This window comes from Pongo abelii, chromosome 1, assembly GCF_028885655.2.
Source record: "Pongo abelii isolate AG06213 chromosome 1, NHGRI_mPonAbe1-v2.0_pri, whole genome shotgun sequence".
Taxonomy (NCBI): domain Eukaryota; kingdom Metazoa; phylum Chordata; class Mammalia; order Primates; family Hominidae; genus Pongo; species Pongo abelii.
Genome location: NC_071985.2, coordinates 91,358,356 through 91,375,573, shown reverse-complemented (window position 1 = coordinate 91,375,573; position 17,218 = coordinate 91,358,356). Strand labels below are relative to the sequence as shown.

Below are 17,218 nucleotides of genomic sequence, written 5' to 3'. Positions count from 1 at the left end.
GTTTTTTTCTAGAAGTTTTATGGTTTTAGATGTTTATGAAAAGCCAATGATCTGTTTGGAGTTTATTTTTGTATAAAGAGTAAAGAATGGCTCAGATTCATTTTTTTAAGTATGGATATCTAACTGTTGTAGGTTTTTTTTAGTTTTTTCTCCATTGAACTGTGTTTGTAGTTTTGTAGAAAATCAATAGACTGTAAATGTGGAAGCCTAGTTTTGGCTCTCTAGTTTTCCGTTGGGCTTTATGCTTATTCTTTCTCCAATAACACAAAATTATGTTATTATTTCTATACCTTTTAAAATATTTCTACATCATTGCCCTATGGGACAAAATATACATCTTTAATTATTCAGTATCTGCTTTCAAATAATACTGCGCTGCTTCACATGTTGTACAGGATCTTCTAACGGTGTACTCCTCATTCTTCCCTCTTGTATTTTGTGCAATTGTTGTCATGTAGTTTACTTTTAAATTTGTATAAACATATAATACATTGATAAAGTATTTTTGCTTGAGACAAGGGATTGACAAACTAAATGAGATAGTGGGACTGTAATGAATGAGAAACAGATGTTTATTGTGATCATCTGTTGATATTCTGAATTTGTTTATCCAGCAATTATCCTATCCTAATTTGGTAGAGAGAGGAGCCTGTGAACTGCAGCTGTCAGGTAACTTACAATCTGATTGAAGAGGCTGTATCACGTATTCTTCAATTAAATGCTGCTTAGACCAGTTGGCTTGAATTGGTCCTTTTTATTTCTCTATGTTTTTTTTTTGGCCTTAATAACCTGGATGGAGAAAAAAACATGCAGTCTGAGATGCAGTCGATGAGTGGCCCCTCCTCTGTTTGCAGTCACTATGGCCTTCTGAAGTGTACATCATCTTCTCATAAAATTATTTTGTTCCCACCCTTCTAATACATTGGTCTGTCTTGGATCATACTCCTGAAGTGAATATCTGACCTGAGAAATACACTCCCACTTAGCAAGGTCACATATGCATATTTCTCAAATCTTGGCCTCCACTCTTACAGAGACAGCAGGCAGTGCAACCGACACTGACACCTGGGGAAGAGCACCAAGTAGTGGCAGGACATGGGTAGGAGGGTGTGGTGGAAGGTCAAGAGTAGGGGTTTACATGGACTCAACTGCACTGGACTATGGTAGGTGCAGGCGTGGTGGGACTGGCTAGGGAAATGTGTCCTCAGAGTATTTATTGTCTGTCTACTTTCAAAGACATTAGTCAGAATGACTTTTCCGACTCTGGGCAAGCTTTCTGCTTTAGACTTGTAGTATAAATGAGGAGCTCTTTGTTGGGCTCTGTGGGCACAACGGTATGCGCCTCTGCCTTGAAAAGCCCATGTTCTCTTAACTGTGTATCTAGAATACATGTTTCCTAAGAGGGAGGTTCCTCAGTTCTGTGAGATGAACATGTACTAAATATCAGTGTCTTCCATTCCATATCCTGTTCAATGGCTCCAGTCCAGCTTTCTGATAGAAAACAAAAAATATCACCCCCTTGGAGAGTTGCCTTTGTTCCATGCAGTTCCCACCTTTATGGTGCTATGAACTCCAGATGTCAGCTGTAGTTTTTCTCCATTTTTTGACAGGGTGAAGAATGTAAGTCGAACCTTATCTCCTTCCTTACATTTCATTGTGTCCTCATTTCTAACCACCAGTACTTCCATTTTCCCAGTGTTGTCACTTAGGTCAAATAATACATTTTTCTTCTTTTCTGTTACCTGTAAAAGAAAATCAACACCCAGCCTCTAATAATCTGATTAAGGAATGCCACATCAGTCACACATCAGACATGCCAGAAGAAGGCTCTAAAAAGAAATACAGTTGATTCTTGAACAACACAGATTTTACCTGTGCAGGTCCATTTATATGGGAATTTTCCTCTGTCTCTGCCACCCCAAGATGGCAAGACCAACCCTCCTCTTCCTCCTCAGTCTACTTAACATCAAGACAATGAGGATGAAGAACTTTATGATGATCTACTTCCACTTAATGAATAGTCAGTATATTTTCTTTTTTATAATTTTATTAATAACATTTTTCTCTAGCTTATTTTTTAAGAATATAGTATATAATATGTGTAACACAAAAATATGTGTTAAGTGACTGTTTATGTTGTCCGTAAGTCTTCTGGTCAAGAGTAGGCTATTAAGCAGTTAAGTTTTTGGGGAGTCAAAAATTATATGCAGATTATCAACTGCTTGGGGTCAGCAGCCCTAATCCCTACATTGTTCAAGGGACAACTTGAAAAAATGTTTCTGCTTTGAAACTAGCAGGTATATATCTAATAGATGTTAGCACGTTCACACAGAGGAGCAGACGTGTCTTACTTAGAACATGTTGTCTCCTATGCCCATCTTTCCAGTCCTAAATTCCCTTCCTTTAGGAGGAGGCCAGGGTGGCCTATAGAAGCAACAACTTCTGGATAGAGAAGATGGAGCTTCTCCAGGGCCAGTAGCCAGATTAGTCAGGGGAAAAAAGAAGACCTTGGGGTTAGAAGAGAGCTATTTATTCTATTTTTTTATTTTTTGAAACGGAGTTTCGCTCTTTCACCCAGGCTGGAGTGCGATGGCGCGATCTTGGCTCACTGCAACCTCCAACCCCCTGGGTTCAAGGGATTCTCCTGCCTCAGCCTCCCGAGTAGCTGGGATTATAGGTGTCTGCCAATACATCTGGCTAATTTTTGTATTTTTACTAGAGACAGGTTTTGCCATGTTGGCCAGGATGATCTGGAACTCCTCAACTCAGGTGATCCACGCACCTTGGCCTCCCAAAGTGCTAGTATTAAAGACATGAGCTGCCGCGCCCAGCCTGAAGAGAGCTAGTTAAAACAAGTCCAGGAGAGACATGAGGTAATGATGCAAGACCCAGTCTAGTAAGTAATCAAAGACAAGAAATAATTCACAATCAAGTCTAGATCCAAAGGGAACAGGAGGTTGGTCAGTTATTTAGGAGATTGATCGTATTTTAGGTTTAATTTTATGGACTAAATCAATATATATTAGTGGATAGCTGGCCAGATTGAAAGCTGAAAACTGGGATAAAGAACATGACCTTCCTATCCAAGGTCATTTTACACTTGAGTTTTCCAGGAGGACTGGAGAATCTTCCTATCAATTCCTTCTGAAACTAACCCAGGGCAGCAGAGGTTATTCTGAGGCTCTGAATGCAGGGGCAGCAGGTTCCCTCTCTATGGTTCTTTAGGTCCTGCCCTAGACCAGAAAAAGTCATCCCACAAGGCTAGTTCCCTGAAGCTCAGAATCATAATAAATACTTTATTATTTCTCACTTCTAATAAGTCTCCTTGAGGAGCGCCTCTGCCCCGCGGCCCCGTCTGGGAAGTGAGGAGTGCCTCTGCCCCGCCGCTGAGCAACCTTCCAAGTGTGAAGTGACAGCCTTGTGTGTGATCTTTTCTGTCTTCCCCAAGTTTGCATTTTTGACATTAAAGTTTACTTTTTAATTAAAAAAAAAAAAAAGTCTCCTCAAGCTAACTCTTCTGTTTTCTTCATTTAATCACAGTTCTTTAATCCTGCCTTGCATATTGGTTTTTCAGGTCAATTAATCTGGTTTATTACTCAACTACACTTATTTTGCATTCACAACAATAGTCACTTAAAGACAATCACAACAATAGTCACTTAAAATAAAGATAATATGTACAAAGTACAAAAATAATGCAGAGATAAAAATTATGTGAATGAACTAATTCCTTTTTCAGAGGCTACTGGGATAAGAATAAGTTGAAATAGGATCGTGACATTTTTGACAATAAAAACAATTTTTGAGTTTTTGTATGAATTTTGGCCTGTTAACTCTGCAGCTCTTTAGAACTTTGTATTTTTTTATTTTGTCTATATAGAAAGACATTAAAACCATTTCTAAAGTCTCTTTAAGATCAGATGGGAAATACGTTATTCTTACTAATCAATATGAAATTAGATATGAAAACTTACCTTCTGGACTACAAACAAACCATTCACAATTGTTCCAAGGGGCTGAGTTTGAAGCGTATTGATCTTTGGGGTTTCACCAGCTTTTCTGATAATGTTCAGCGGGACATTAACCTTTTGGTCAGATTCAGCATCTAACACACGTGAGGCGCTATTGACCTCTAAGAAACCACTGTGCCGATAATATCTTGATATTATGATTATTCTCTTTGGAATGAATTTATCTTTCAGCAGTGTATTAAAAACTTTTACAAAGAAGAATTCCTTTTCTGTAGCGACTGTAGCATGAAACATCTCCTGCTTGCCTTCTTGGGTCTCAAACGTGAAGGGCTTCTTTGCTTTCAGTACCATAACTGGCAAACAGCCTTTCTGAAACCCTTCTCTGATAGATTCCTGCTGGGCCACCATCTGTTTATGTTCAGGCTGAAGACAAGAGAACAAAGATATCAGCTGTGAGTCAAAAAGGTACTATTGAAAGGACCTTACTTCACCCACAGTGGTAAACCTCAGAAAGCCAGCAGAAGATAGGTGGAATCAAGGGAAGAGATACAGAGGGGATAAGAAGAAAGTTGAGGCCTAGAATGATCCAGATAGAACAGAGAGTGCAGAAGGAAGACTTCAACTCCTGTATTCAGATAAGACAGTGTAACACGTTTTGGAGGTAGGATCCCTGAAACCAAATCCTTGCTTTGCCATGTGCTATATATAAAGACTTCATCAGATTTCTGAAATACTGCTAAGCCTCGGAGTAAATCTGATAAATCCGATTCCATCTTCTATCGATTCCATTCGGGCATAATGTGTCCTTGTTTCTCTATCCAATACTGTCCTAAACGTTCATTTAACTCTGGTATAAAAGTGAGGGAGCTCAGTGACCTGCACAGGGCTCCCCAAATTCCTAGGGAGGCATTGTACATAACAAAATGCAGATTACGTTTAATGTGAGTTAAAGGGTACACCTAGTTCAGAGATCTTATGAGTGAGTTAAAGGAGAAATTTAAAAGGAGAATTAATACTACATTTATGGATTTACCCTTAAATAATGAATTATGCACTAGGTTTATATTTAAAAAGTACATCTTATTATTTGAAATTATAAAAAAATAATTTAAATACCTAAAAAATAGATTTGATTAAATAAAATACGGTATAGTCACAAAAAGATTACTACGCAAATATTAAAAATGCTTCAGAGAAATATGATAAACTGTTATAACTGATTCAATAAAGGGAAAGGTCCTAAACAGATAAACAATCTGTTTCTTATTGGATAAATAAGCAGTTAAAGCACACACACAAACACATTAGAGAGATATTTACCAACATCAATATTTTTTTTCCTAGATGATACAATTATAGGTAATTTTATTCTCTTCTCTGTGTTTTTTTATTTTTCTGAATTAACAGAGATAAGATACCTCTTTTTGGTTTGTTTTGGGAGAAAATGCTACTTTTTAAAAGCAACTTGCCATCTAGAACCAAAGGGAAATACAGGGCAAAACAAACAGAGGCATAAAAAGCCAAGTGTAGGAGTCTCCAAAGGTTGTCTCTAATGTGACCTGAAGCTTGGGCCAGTAAGGGGCCCTGATGGGCAGTATAACTGACTGCATTTGGATCAATGCAGGGAAAGTCAGCTCCATGGAGGACCACTACAAAAGTCTTTGTCTTTGGTCCATGTATCTTTAGTTGGGTCTTCCAAACTGAATAATGCATATTTTCATTACTGATGATGGAATCACACCATTTATACTTGAACCTTGTTTTCCTGAAAAATCCAGAAGTTTCTGGGCCAAACCCAGAGGAAATGGTTCCTCTAGACAAAGAGAATGAAGAATATATCATCAGTTTCTAGAGCTCACACAGGTATAAAATAATGTAATACCTGCTTCATAGGAAATGAAATTGCATGTGTAGTGGAATCTGCGTTGGGTCTTTCTAATGTTGCCTGCTGCCCTCTCAGGACTAAAGTAATCATTCTCACCAATGAGACTCTCCAGGCACTACTTTCTCAGCTAAATGGGGCCACGTGCATAAGGGGCTTTTTTACATTACTTTTAAAAAGCAATTTGCTGTCAAGAACCAAGCAGAAAACAAACAGAGGCATGCCAGGCCGAATGTAAGAGTCTCTGAATTGGATCTCTGATGTGACCTAGAGCCTGGGCCTGTACAAACCACAGACTCCCTCACAAATCTTGGGAGCCCTGAAAGACATTCTCAGCTCCCAAGCTCCCTGTAGGGTAGGCCAAGGCCTCTATTGCAACTACATTGGACTTGACATTCTTCCTCTTCTTCTCCTTTCACTTCCTCACAGATATTAATTCTGAAAGTGCTCTAAAATAGACTTCCTGTAAACAACTGTCTATCTCAGAGTTTTCTTCGTATAGAATCCAAAACATAACGAAGTGTTAATGTGTCCAGAACCTGGCAGAGATCAGAAGCTCAACAGGTGTTTAATCTGATTAATTAAAGGTAGTTCCTGTTTTTGTGACTCAGAATGCTTTTCATGCTGTGGCCTTGCTTCCCTTATTTGCATGCTGTGAGATAAAGAACAGAGAAAAATATGGGAAATGACAGTGACAGTGATGCTCTTACACGGACAAAGACCACTCCACTCTCCTCATCCTACCTTAACATGAGGAGAGACTTTTGGTGCAGCACGTTGCTTTGTGACATCATTTCTGATGGCTGCAGATGCAGCAGGACTCATTTCAGCTTGACTTAGTGGCTTTGGTTTTGTTACCGATTTGTATTTCTTATCAACTGATTAAAAAATGAAAGACATGGCCCATAAGCATATAAACATATGAGCAATGCACATTTTCAAATGTCACCAGGAATAAATACTAAAACCATATTAAGATATCCTCAAGAACAGATAATTTTTCTTAAAAAAAAAATCTTATTTTAAAATGAAAGAAACTGGACCTGGCACAGACACCTGTAATCCCAGCACTTTGGGAGGCCAAGGCTGGAGGATCGCTTGAGGCCAGGAGTTTGAGACCAGCTTAGTCAACATAGGGAGACTCTATCTTTACAAAAAATATTTTCAAAATTAGCCAGGTGTAATGGCACATGTTTTTAGTCCCAGCTACTTGGGAGGTTGAGGCAGGAGGATAACTTAAGCCCAGGAGTTCAAAGCTGCAGTGAGTCATGATCGCACCACTGTACTCCAGCTTGGATGACACAGTGAGACCCTGTCTGTCTCAAAAAAAAAAAAAAAAAAAAAAGACAAGAAGCAAAAACTATGAAGTAGTAGTCATCTTAAATTGGTATAACACTTTGGAAAATGGTTTGGGACACTATTTATTAAAATTCAATATCTACTTACCTTAACATCCAGTAATTCCATTCACAGGTGTACAGTCAAGAGAAACACACATACAAATACAAACATACAAAGATAAGTACATAAGGCTTATAATGTACATAAATATTCATAGCAGCATTATTCATAATGGCCTCCAATGACTAAAATAACAATAAAAAATATACCAATTCTCTCTCTCTATATATATATATGAGTTTATGTGTATATGTAATTATCAATTAAATGGAATCTTATGTAGTAGTGAAAATGAATAAACTGCTGCTATGAAACAAGGACTGATTTCTTTCTTTTTTTTTTGAGAAGGAGTCTCACTCTGTCACCCAAGCTGGAGTGCATTGGCGCAATCTTGGCTCACTGCAACCTCCGCCTCCTGGGTTCAAGTGATTCTCCTGCCTCAGCCTCCTGAGTAGCTGGGATTACAGGCTCATGCCACCACGCCTGACTAATTTTTGTACTTTTTCAGTAAAGACGGGGTTTCACCATGTTGGTAAGGCTGGTCTGGAACTCCTCACCCCGTGATGCGCCCACCTCGGCCTCCCAAAGTGTTGGGATTACAGGCGTGAGCCACCGCGCCTGGCCACAGATTTGTAATTATGTTCTACAAGGCCTTTCATTGTCCTTCTATCGAGGGGACCCCATCCTGCCCTCTGAAAATTCTCTGTATTCCAGCCATACTGGCCTTCTTTCGGTCCTCAAGCAAGTGAACACCTGCTGTCATAGGGATTTTCACACAGTGTTCCCTCTGACTGAAGGTACCTTTAACTCCTATGCATTTTTCACAGCTTAGTGCAAGTCACTTCCCCATGGAATCTGCTTTGACCAACACCAACTCTAACTCCTGGCTTATGTTAATGCTCCTTTGACACATGCTGCTGAAGAACCGTCTTCCTTTCCATCAGAGCATTTGTCTCAGTTAATTACATTCGTTAATTTGCCTGTAAGAAAAATATCTGCTTTCCCTTTAGAGTATAAACTGTACAAAATTTGGATTTGTTTTTAACACCTTGTTTTATCATAAGAACCTAAAAGCTTTCCTTGTACCTATTAGCAATTCAATGGATATTTACTGAATGGATGAAGAAATGGATGGATGGGTGGCATGTTGGCTACTCACTAATGCCTACAAAATGCAGTCATATACTCTGGCTGTGCACCTCCACGACTATGGTCAGGTTATATGTTATTGTGAAAAGCCAACTCCTACTCCTGATTTTTAAAAAGACCATGTAACAAGATGGCCATGTTTGATGACTTAAGGCACTCTCAGGCAGAAGAGGGCCTGGGAAATTATTAGATGTTATTTCTGATAGAATTTGAACAATTCTGGACTGAAATAGCAAGGCAATCACTTTGATTTTACTGAAAAGAGAAACGATTTAATTATTAGAGTTAAGAGTAGAATGAACTGTCTTATGAGGTAGTAGATACTTTGTCATTACCTTTCAAAGATCAGAAAGTGGTTGACTGTCTGAAAAGGATATTGTAGCAGGATCTCTGCACTAGGAAGAAGTTAAACTAACCTTCCAATGGTAAGTTAGTTCCATGAAATTGGTTTCAGAAAGGTATGCAGATAAAGTCTCTCTTCTATGTTCACAGCATCAGAGAGAAAACAGCATCAAGGGAGGCCGAAGGAATCAACCTACCATTCTACCACATCACATCAGCCATATTTCATCTCACACACTGTGGTGCCAAAGCAATATTTGTGGACAAGCTTGTCTGCCAATTATAAATCTCTCATTTGCCTTAATAATCAGGTGCACATTGTTACTGATTATTTCATTGATCATTTTCAGCATTTTATTTTAAGCTTGCAGGACTTTTGTGGACTTTGATCACATTTTCTCTTAGCTTCCTTTTTCTACACTTATGTGTCCTTACATTTTCTCATCTTGCTTCATACAAAAGCTTCTCCTGTCTACTAATTATTGCCTCTGTCTTCATTAAAGATTCTCCAGGTATCTTCTACCTTCCATGAGGTGAGGTCATGAGTAGAACAGCATATAGCACTCTACATGCAGACATGCAATGGCAATGGAGAAGGATCACTTAACCAAGAATGACAGATTAATTGTTCAAAAAATAAAACAAAAACTGTTTTCCTAAAATAATAGAAATAGCATGGACACACAAAAATTTCCCACATTCAAAAGTGGCCTAAGTATGTCCGTGGATAGAATTTTAGAGCTGTGAAGGAACTTAATTGCCTTTTTGTATAGCATGCAAGAAGCATACTTTGTGTTTTGTTGTTATTGTTGTTTGAGACAGGGTCTCGCTGTTGTTGCTCAGGCAGGAGTGCAGGGGCATGATCTCAGCTCACTGCAACCTCTGCCTCCCAGGTTCAAGTGATTCTTGTGCCTCAGCCTCCCAAGTAGCTGGCATTACAGATGCCCGCCAGCATGCCTGGCTAATTTTTGTATTTTTAGTAGAGACAAAGTTTCACCATGTTGGCCAGGCTGATCTCGAACTCCTGACCTCAAGTGATCCACCCACCTTGGCCTCCCAAAGTGCTGGGATTAAAGGAGTGAGCCACTGCACCTGGCCCAAAAGCATACTTTGAATCCTATAACTGTTACATTTGGAGACTCTCATTTGGAAGAGTCCTTGGATAATCTACTCCTGAGTTTCCAAGCTAGTCCCAGACTGGATCTTTTTTAGCTAAGCAGAATAACAAAATCCCAGAATCATTAGAATAGCAAAATGGGGAGAAGATTGTAGAAGGGGAAATTTTGTGCTATCCTGGTCAAAGAGAAGAATTAATTCTTGATTTATTGCCAAAATAAAAGATGTTTCTAAATGTCTCAGCCTATGTTTGCCAATATGCCTAGATTCTTGTCTCATCCCAGATAAGAAAAACACAGGGCAATGTTTTGGTTGGTTACTTGGAAGTAACATGTGTAGTTACTGCCATCTAAGGGCCATCTCTAAGAACTACACCCTCTAACTTAAAGCTTGGGAAAACCACCACTCCTTTCTCTTCAGTGCCTTAGAAACTACCTAACAGTTTATATCTGTACAGAATTATGAACGTACATGGTATCACTTATGTGGCTTCATTTAGCCTTACTATAACTCATGTGTGAGAAGCCGTGTCACCCTTGTTGTACATCCACAACTGCTATTAAAAGCTATTGTAATTTTTGCTGTTACAGTTGTACTTTGAATCCTAAAACTGTTGCATTTGGAGACTTTCATTTGGGAGAGTCCTTGAGTGATATGCTCCTCTGTTAGCTCTTTTTTGTTCTTCAGACATAAAGCTGGGACATATCAATTGTTCTTAGTAAACAAAATCAGGAATTTAAACTAAACGTAGATAATTCAGATGGAGATGAGTGATTTATTGAATAATGTAAAAAAAATCTTTGTGTTGTGGGTAATTTATACTGTCACCTGTACTGGAGATAGAGAGGAAAGAAAATCCCTGAAGGAGGATTCTCCCTCCCTGAAGAAGGAGGAGATCATCGCCTAAAGAAGGATAGTCTGGGACCACAGAAAGCTGGGGACAAGGAGAGGAATAGACAGACTGTGTGAAGGAAAAAATGTGCTCAGTATCCTGGTTTACAGTTTTCCAATGCAATAATTTATACTTTCAAGACTTCAGTAGGATGTGACAGCATTACATACTGTATAAATGGAGTTGGGAGAAGTTAACTTTGAAATTCTACGTCCATATTCACTGCAATTGAACTGGAGACAAAGATGGGCAAGGAGAAAAGATGATAAATGGAAGTGGTAACCCTAAGGGCTGGAACAAGAGATGCAAACAAAGGCTGGAATGGATTTGTGGAATTTGTAACAAACACTTCCTAGAAGTGATTCTCAGTAAAAGGGGGCAAAGAGACAGGTGCACTAAGTTAGCAAACGCATTCCAACAATGTGCACTGGGGGTCATATCCCAGGGATACCATGAAAGAAAAGGCCCAGGCTTGGCAGAAAAAGGGACAGGGCAGGTGTGGAACTCCACATTACCTTTCTCCTTCTCTTCCTGAAGACGTTTTGCCAAAAGCATATAATTCAACTTCTGAAAAATACGAATGGTCTTCATCACTGCAGACATCGCCCCAGCATTTTGAATCATCAGGTTAGCTACTTGTATTCTGTTTGCAGTATGTAGTTTGCCTGTGGCGATATTAAACTCGTCTGAAAGAAAGAACTTAAACCTATCCAGTTCCTCATCAGTGATGTTATCCAGGCCTGTTAGCAAGAGTATCTCCTTGTATTTACTCTCCATCTGACAAGTTTGGGATCAGCCTATAAGGAATCCAAAACACGTAAGATTACACCACCAAAAGTGATTCTACATTCAAAATAAAGCAAGGTGAGCTATTAAAATTTTTTAAAGAAAAATAAACAAAATGCTTGCAGTAGTAAAAGAGATTTGAGTAGGACATAGGTAAGAACTTCTTAAGCAAGGTGATCACTGTTCCTGGGAAAGACATCTTCAGAAAGTATACAACACCTCTGGAATTCTCAGAAAACAAGATATATTAACTGGGCACGGTAGCTCACGCCTGTAATAATCCCAGCACTTTGGAAGGCCAAGGTGGGTGGATCACCTGAGGTCAGGAATTTGTGACCAGCCTGTCCAATATGGCAAAACCCCATCTCTACTAAAAGTGCAAAAATTAGCCGAGCATGGTGGTGGGCGCCTGTAATCCCAACTACTCAGGAGGCTGAGGCAGGAGAATTGCTTGAATCTGGGAGGTGGAGGTTGCTGTGAGCCAAGATTGCGCCATTGCACTCCAGCCTGGGCAACATGAGCGAAACTTCATCTCAAAACAACAACAACAACAACAACAACAAAAAGGAAACAGGATACATTTTCCTGTTATTTTTAAAATAGATTTATCGAGGCATAACTGGCATACAACACGGTGCATACATTGAAAGTATACAATCTGATAAATTTTGGCATATACATATACCTGATGAAGTGCAATTAATCAATCTGTTCTTTCATGGATCATGCTTTCAGTGTCTTATTTAAGAAATCTTTTCCAATCTCAAGATTAGAAGATTTTATGTTTTCCTCTAAGAATTTTATGGTTTGATCATTTCACATTTGGGTGTATGTACTGTTTTGAGTTAATTTGTATATGATATAAGCGATGATTCAAAGTTCATTTATTTTTCATATGAATATGAATTTTCCCAGAATCATATGTTAAAAAGACTATCATTTTTAATGATTTTTTTTTACCTTTGCAAAAATCAGTTGTCCAAATATGAGTGAATCTATTTCTGGATTCTTTATTCTGTCCACCAATCTATTTTTCTATCTTGTTGCCAAAATCACATTGTAGTAATATAGTTGTTTATGTATAGTATCCAAAATAATTCACAAAACATTATAAATAATAATTCAACAGTTTATAACTATAAGATTAATATGCAGAAATGCATTCCTTTATTTCAGCACCACTCCAAGAGAGAAAAAAAATTACATAAAAAAAGTAATTTCCAATAGCAACAAAACTACAAAGTACATAAGAACATCTAATACAATATATTTAAGAGTTTTAAAGGGAACCTTATAAAACTTTATTGGGAGATTTAAAAGACCTACTTAAGTGGGTGTATGTCTGATATTTTAAATGGGAAGATTTGATAAAATGAAGACAGCAATGTTGTCAAATTAATCTATAAACTCCTATCCAAAATCTCAAAGGGTTTTTCATAGAACTTATCAGAATGATCCTAAAACCTAAATGAAAAAAGTAAAGACAAAAACCTGCAAAACAAGTTGAATATGTTTATTAGGATGTACTATCTCTACTACTAGGTATCAATACTTACTACAAATGTATAATTATTAAATCAGTATGGCAGTGGCATAGAAAAAAATGAACTAATAAATAGAGTGTGGAAACAGGACCACATGTAAATTAAAGCGTGGTATATAATCAAAGTGGCATTAAAAATCACAAGGAAAGAATGGCCAACTATAAAAAGTGTTCAGACAAATGACAATACACAGGGAATGATATATTCAGCCTTTCTTTTATATCATACACAAAATATATATCTGGCTGGATTAATTATCTAAATAGAATAGTAATGATGTTGAATAAAACACAGAATTTCTCAATACATTGAAGTAGAAGGAGGTTCCTTAAATAAGGCACAAAAAGGACAAGCCAGAAAAAAAAAAAAAAAAAAAATTTTGTCAAACCTGATTGCATGCACATTCTCAGTTTCTTTGTAGGAAACACACACATGCATGCACACACACACACTAAACAAAGTGATTATACAAGGCAAAAACTGGGCAGATACCTGCTACATATATATAGCTAATAGAGGTTTTGCTTTCGGAATACATGGAGAACCATGTATCAATAAGAAAACAATAAACAGTCTATTTGAAAAGTGTGCAAAAGATGTGAATGAGCAATTTGCTCAAATATCCAATAAACATAAAAAAGATGTTTGACATTATTAGCAATTAATGACTTCCAGAGCAGCAACATATACAGTGGAAGAAATAAGCCAAAGAACAGGAAAAGATGTTTATGAGCTGAAAATAACTGATTGTGAATTTTAGGGAAGCTTGAATACCCCCATCAGTAGAGTCAATGTTAATAAATTCTAAACTATCACTGTTAATGGCCTTATAATGTTTTTTCCTATATGTTGATAAGCGCTGGAGAAACTCTACTTATACATGTGGAGTTCATGAGTGAAAATTAAAACCATTATCAGGACCATTTTCAAAATAAGGAATACATTAAAAATATTTGCAATGATAAAGCCATCCAAATGCCCCCATCCTACTGATGATAGCAAGGAAGGACACTACCTTTGTTGAATATCTACTGTGACAATCAGCTTGGCATGATTCCTATTTTTCTACTTGTCCATAAGACGCTAATCTTCCTATAACCCTCTTATATAATAACAATCACATTTTAATCACATTTAATATGATTGACTCAGTTTTTTCTCTGAAGTTATGTTGCCTTATAAATGAAAAACTTGCATTTTACTTCATAATATCTGTTAACTTAAAAAATGCTTGTATTTGCTATTGGCATAAAAGTCAGCCTTATAAATAGGCTGATAGACAAACCCCAAAGGAAGCCGAAGCTTAAGGAACACCAGCTCAGAGACAACAGAGGACAAGGCTAAAGTGAGTAAAAGAGAAATGAACCCATCCTTTCAGAGCTGATGTCCATGTTTGCAGGTTCAGATTCTCAGAGGTGTGCACAGCATGGCTGGCCTTTCCTCAGTTGTCTTTTTCGGCAGAGAAATGGTTAAGTCTCTCGTCTCTAACCCAGCTCCTCTATGGTGCTTACCTCCTGATCCCTGGGGCGATCAGCAAACCGGGTCTGCCACCTTCTCTTCAGAGAGCTTAACTAGCAGAGGACTCAGGAGAGCATGCCCAAATAACCTAGGTGACTTTCAAAGCTACAAAGACTCTGACACTTCTGGACGGCTTCACACGTACCCCTAATAAACACTTCCCTTCACCCCCATGCCCATTGTGAGTAGGAGGGACAACTGGAGCTCTGATTGGCTGAGCTGGTTTGGGTTCTCACTAGCAGCCACAGAAGAAAATTTCTATAGAAACTTGTATCTGAGTCATGCCACATAGTTACACTGATTGGAAACAGAAAGTGGCCTGGAAACTGTAAAAAATGACCACAGATGACTTATTGATACACTTTGTGACTAAGTGGCCTGGCAACGACGTTTTTCTGGTATAAACAAGCACACTGATCTCAGAGGGTATCTAAAAGTGTTGCCAGTAGGACAGTGCAGGTTCTTGTCTTCAAAGCATAAGAGAATCTGAAAATGAGACCAAAGCGAAAGTATAGACATTTTATTGTGGAGCAAAAGCAAGGATACTCTCAAGGGAGGAGTGCAGGCACTCAAAGATTGAGTCACAGGCAATGTGGTTCACATACTATATGAATAAGCACAATGAAGGTATGGAGTACTCTATAATCAAGGGGAGGGGTTTTCTGGGAAATGGGCAGGCAATTCCCGGAATCGGGGTGCCACCTTTTTCTTGACTAAAGATGGTTAATCCGGAACTGTCATGGCATCAGGTGCATGATGGGACTGGGAATTTCCCCATGGAAGTTTTATGATATTAAGGGCATAATGAAGCTAAGGGTCAGCAGTCAGCCAAGTTTTCGACCATCTTGGCTTTAACCAGTTGCGGCCAGTTTCTTCTGTGTTACATTCTCATCTGTGCCTAAGTAGGAAGTCTGCAATCTGTCTTCATTGTCACAGCCCGTTGTAACAGTTCCTGTCTACTAGTGGGGCAATCCCTCTGCTAACCTTTTTGACCCCATTTTTATTGCTTGTAGCCACCTGCAAGTAATCATGCCTCATTCTCTCACTGACTGCTTGCCTCAAAAGCATATATACAGTCTTTCTTCCTAACCCAGGCTCCTAACCCTAACTTCAGAGCTTGAGGGCTTGACTCTAGTCAGCAATTTACTTGAGGTTTTCCTTTCTTATTCATTGAATTAACAACTATGCACTGAACATCTAATATGATGTATTAGATTCTGAGAATATAAAAGTTAATAAGACAAAGTTCCATATGTTGAGCGACTCTGCCAAGTCATGGAAACAGACATGTAATTTAATAATCACAATAGGACATGATGATAAGTGTTATAATTAAAGCATGCTCAAGATGCTCAAGGAGCAGAGGAAGAGCACCTAACCATGCCCAGGTAATCAGCCCAATGCTGCAGGACCTCCTTCACTTTCTACTGCAAGGCTTGTTTCTTTACTTTTGCCAGCTGTCAGCTCAAACAGCACCTTATCTGTGGGGCTTCTCTGACCAGCATGTTCTCTACCTCTTCCCCACATTATCTTTTCCCACATGTGTTACTGACCACCCTCTGACATACTATATATGTCATTTGTTTGTTTATTCTCTGCTTCATGCTCCTAAAATGTAAGGCACATGAGGGAAGAGATTTCTGCCCACTGGCTCACTGCATCCACTTCACCTGACACAGTGCCAGGCACACAGAAGGTGTTCAGAAAATATTTGTTGAATGAGTGAATGCATGAATGAGTGGATCACACAAGGCGAAAGAACACCAAAGAGAACAATATGTAAGAATTAAGAAGATGTGAAGTGTATGAATTTGGTAACCTACTGAGTAAACGAGAGAAAGCTCCCTGTTGAGGAAGAGCCAAACAAGCACCAACCCCAGAGAGGCGTACTGATTTGAGGCTTCAGGTCCTGTAAAAGGTGAGTTAAGTGATTAAGCTGGGAAGTGGTCTCAATGAGGAGCAGGTACACTGCTGCACCTGGGGCAGAGAGACAAGTACTCATCCTCCAGCTTTGTTTTACCAAGAAATTTAATCAGAGAGATACCCAGCTTGGTGACACAAGACACAGAAGGGAAAGGAGGCAACTGTGCTGAAAAAGGAGGTTTGTTAACCGTCTCACAGAGAAAAGTGGGATCCCCAAGCCCTTTCCTCCCTGACTTCTAGAGTACTGACAGCAAGGTTTATGCCATAAGCAGAAGACTGGAGGCTCTTACTGTAGCAACTGGCCCAAGAGGGGAAAAACTCCCACCGTAACTGACATTTTGAGGTTTCCAATACAAAGACTCAGGCCCTTTCATGCTAATCCTATAATTAAACTAACTCATAAAATAAACCAGGCCAACACAAAAAGAATTCAAGTCAGTTTTGTGTGTATACATGTATGGACATTTCTTTCTTAAATATGAGTAAACAGATATAAACAACATTCAGAAAAGCCTCCAACTTAAGAAAAAAAACAGAAAACAAATCAGAAGGAACTTAAACAAGGACAAAGCAGAGGGTAGAAGAAGAAATATATATGGTTATCAGAGAGATAAGACATTGCATCCATGAAACAAAAAGACAGTGCTAATACTTGTAAAAAACGAACAAATTACAGAAGAGATTTTATAAATAT

At 38.5% G+C, this 17,218-nt stretch overlaps 1 protein-coding gene across 11 annotated transcripts in view; it reads right to left on the bottom strand.

The window, feature by feature from the left end:
* Window positions 1-554: 554 nt before the first annotated feature.
* The window catches only part of AIM2 (absent in melanoma 2), a 125,697-nt gene continuing 109,033 nt past the window's right edge, over window positions 555-17,218 (bottom strand). For 5 of the 11 annotated variants that reach the window (XM_054527230.2, XM_054527238.2, XM_054527214.2 and 2 more), the window contains 5 exons: window positions 11,269-11,550; window positions 6,598-6,731; window positions 3,975-4,394; window positions 1,554-1,742; window positions 555-789 (listed from right to left, as the gene is read on the bottom strand). In XM_054527230.2, coding sequence (XP_054383205.1) covers window positions 763-789; window positions 1,554-1,742; window positions 3,975-4,394; window positions 6,598-6,731; window positions 11,269-11,530 — 1,032 coding nt within the window. In that variant the 5' untranslated portion in view covers window positions 11,531-11,550 and the 3' untranslated portion in view covers window positions 555-762. Of the gene's footprint in view, window positions 790-1,553; window positions 1,743-3,974; window positions 4,395-6,597; window positions 6,732-11,268; window positions 11,551-14,594; window positions 15,888-17,218 lie in introns of those variants that run through there. The other 6 variants (XM_054527269.2, XM_054527264.1, XM_002809959.5 and 3 more) reach the window with 5 other exon arrangements.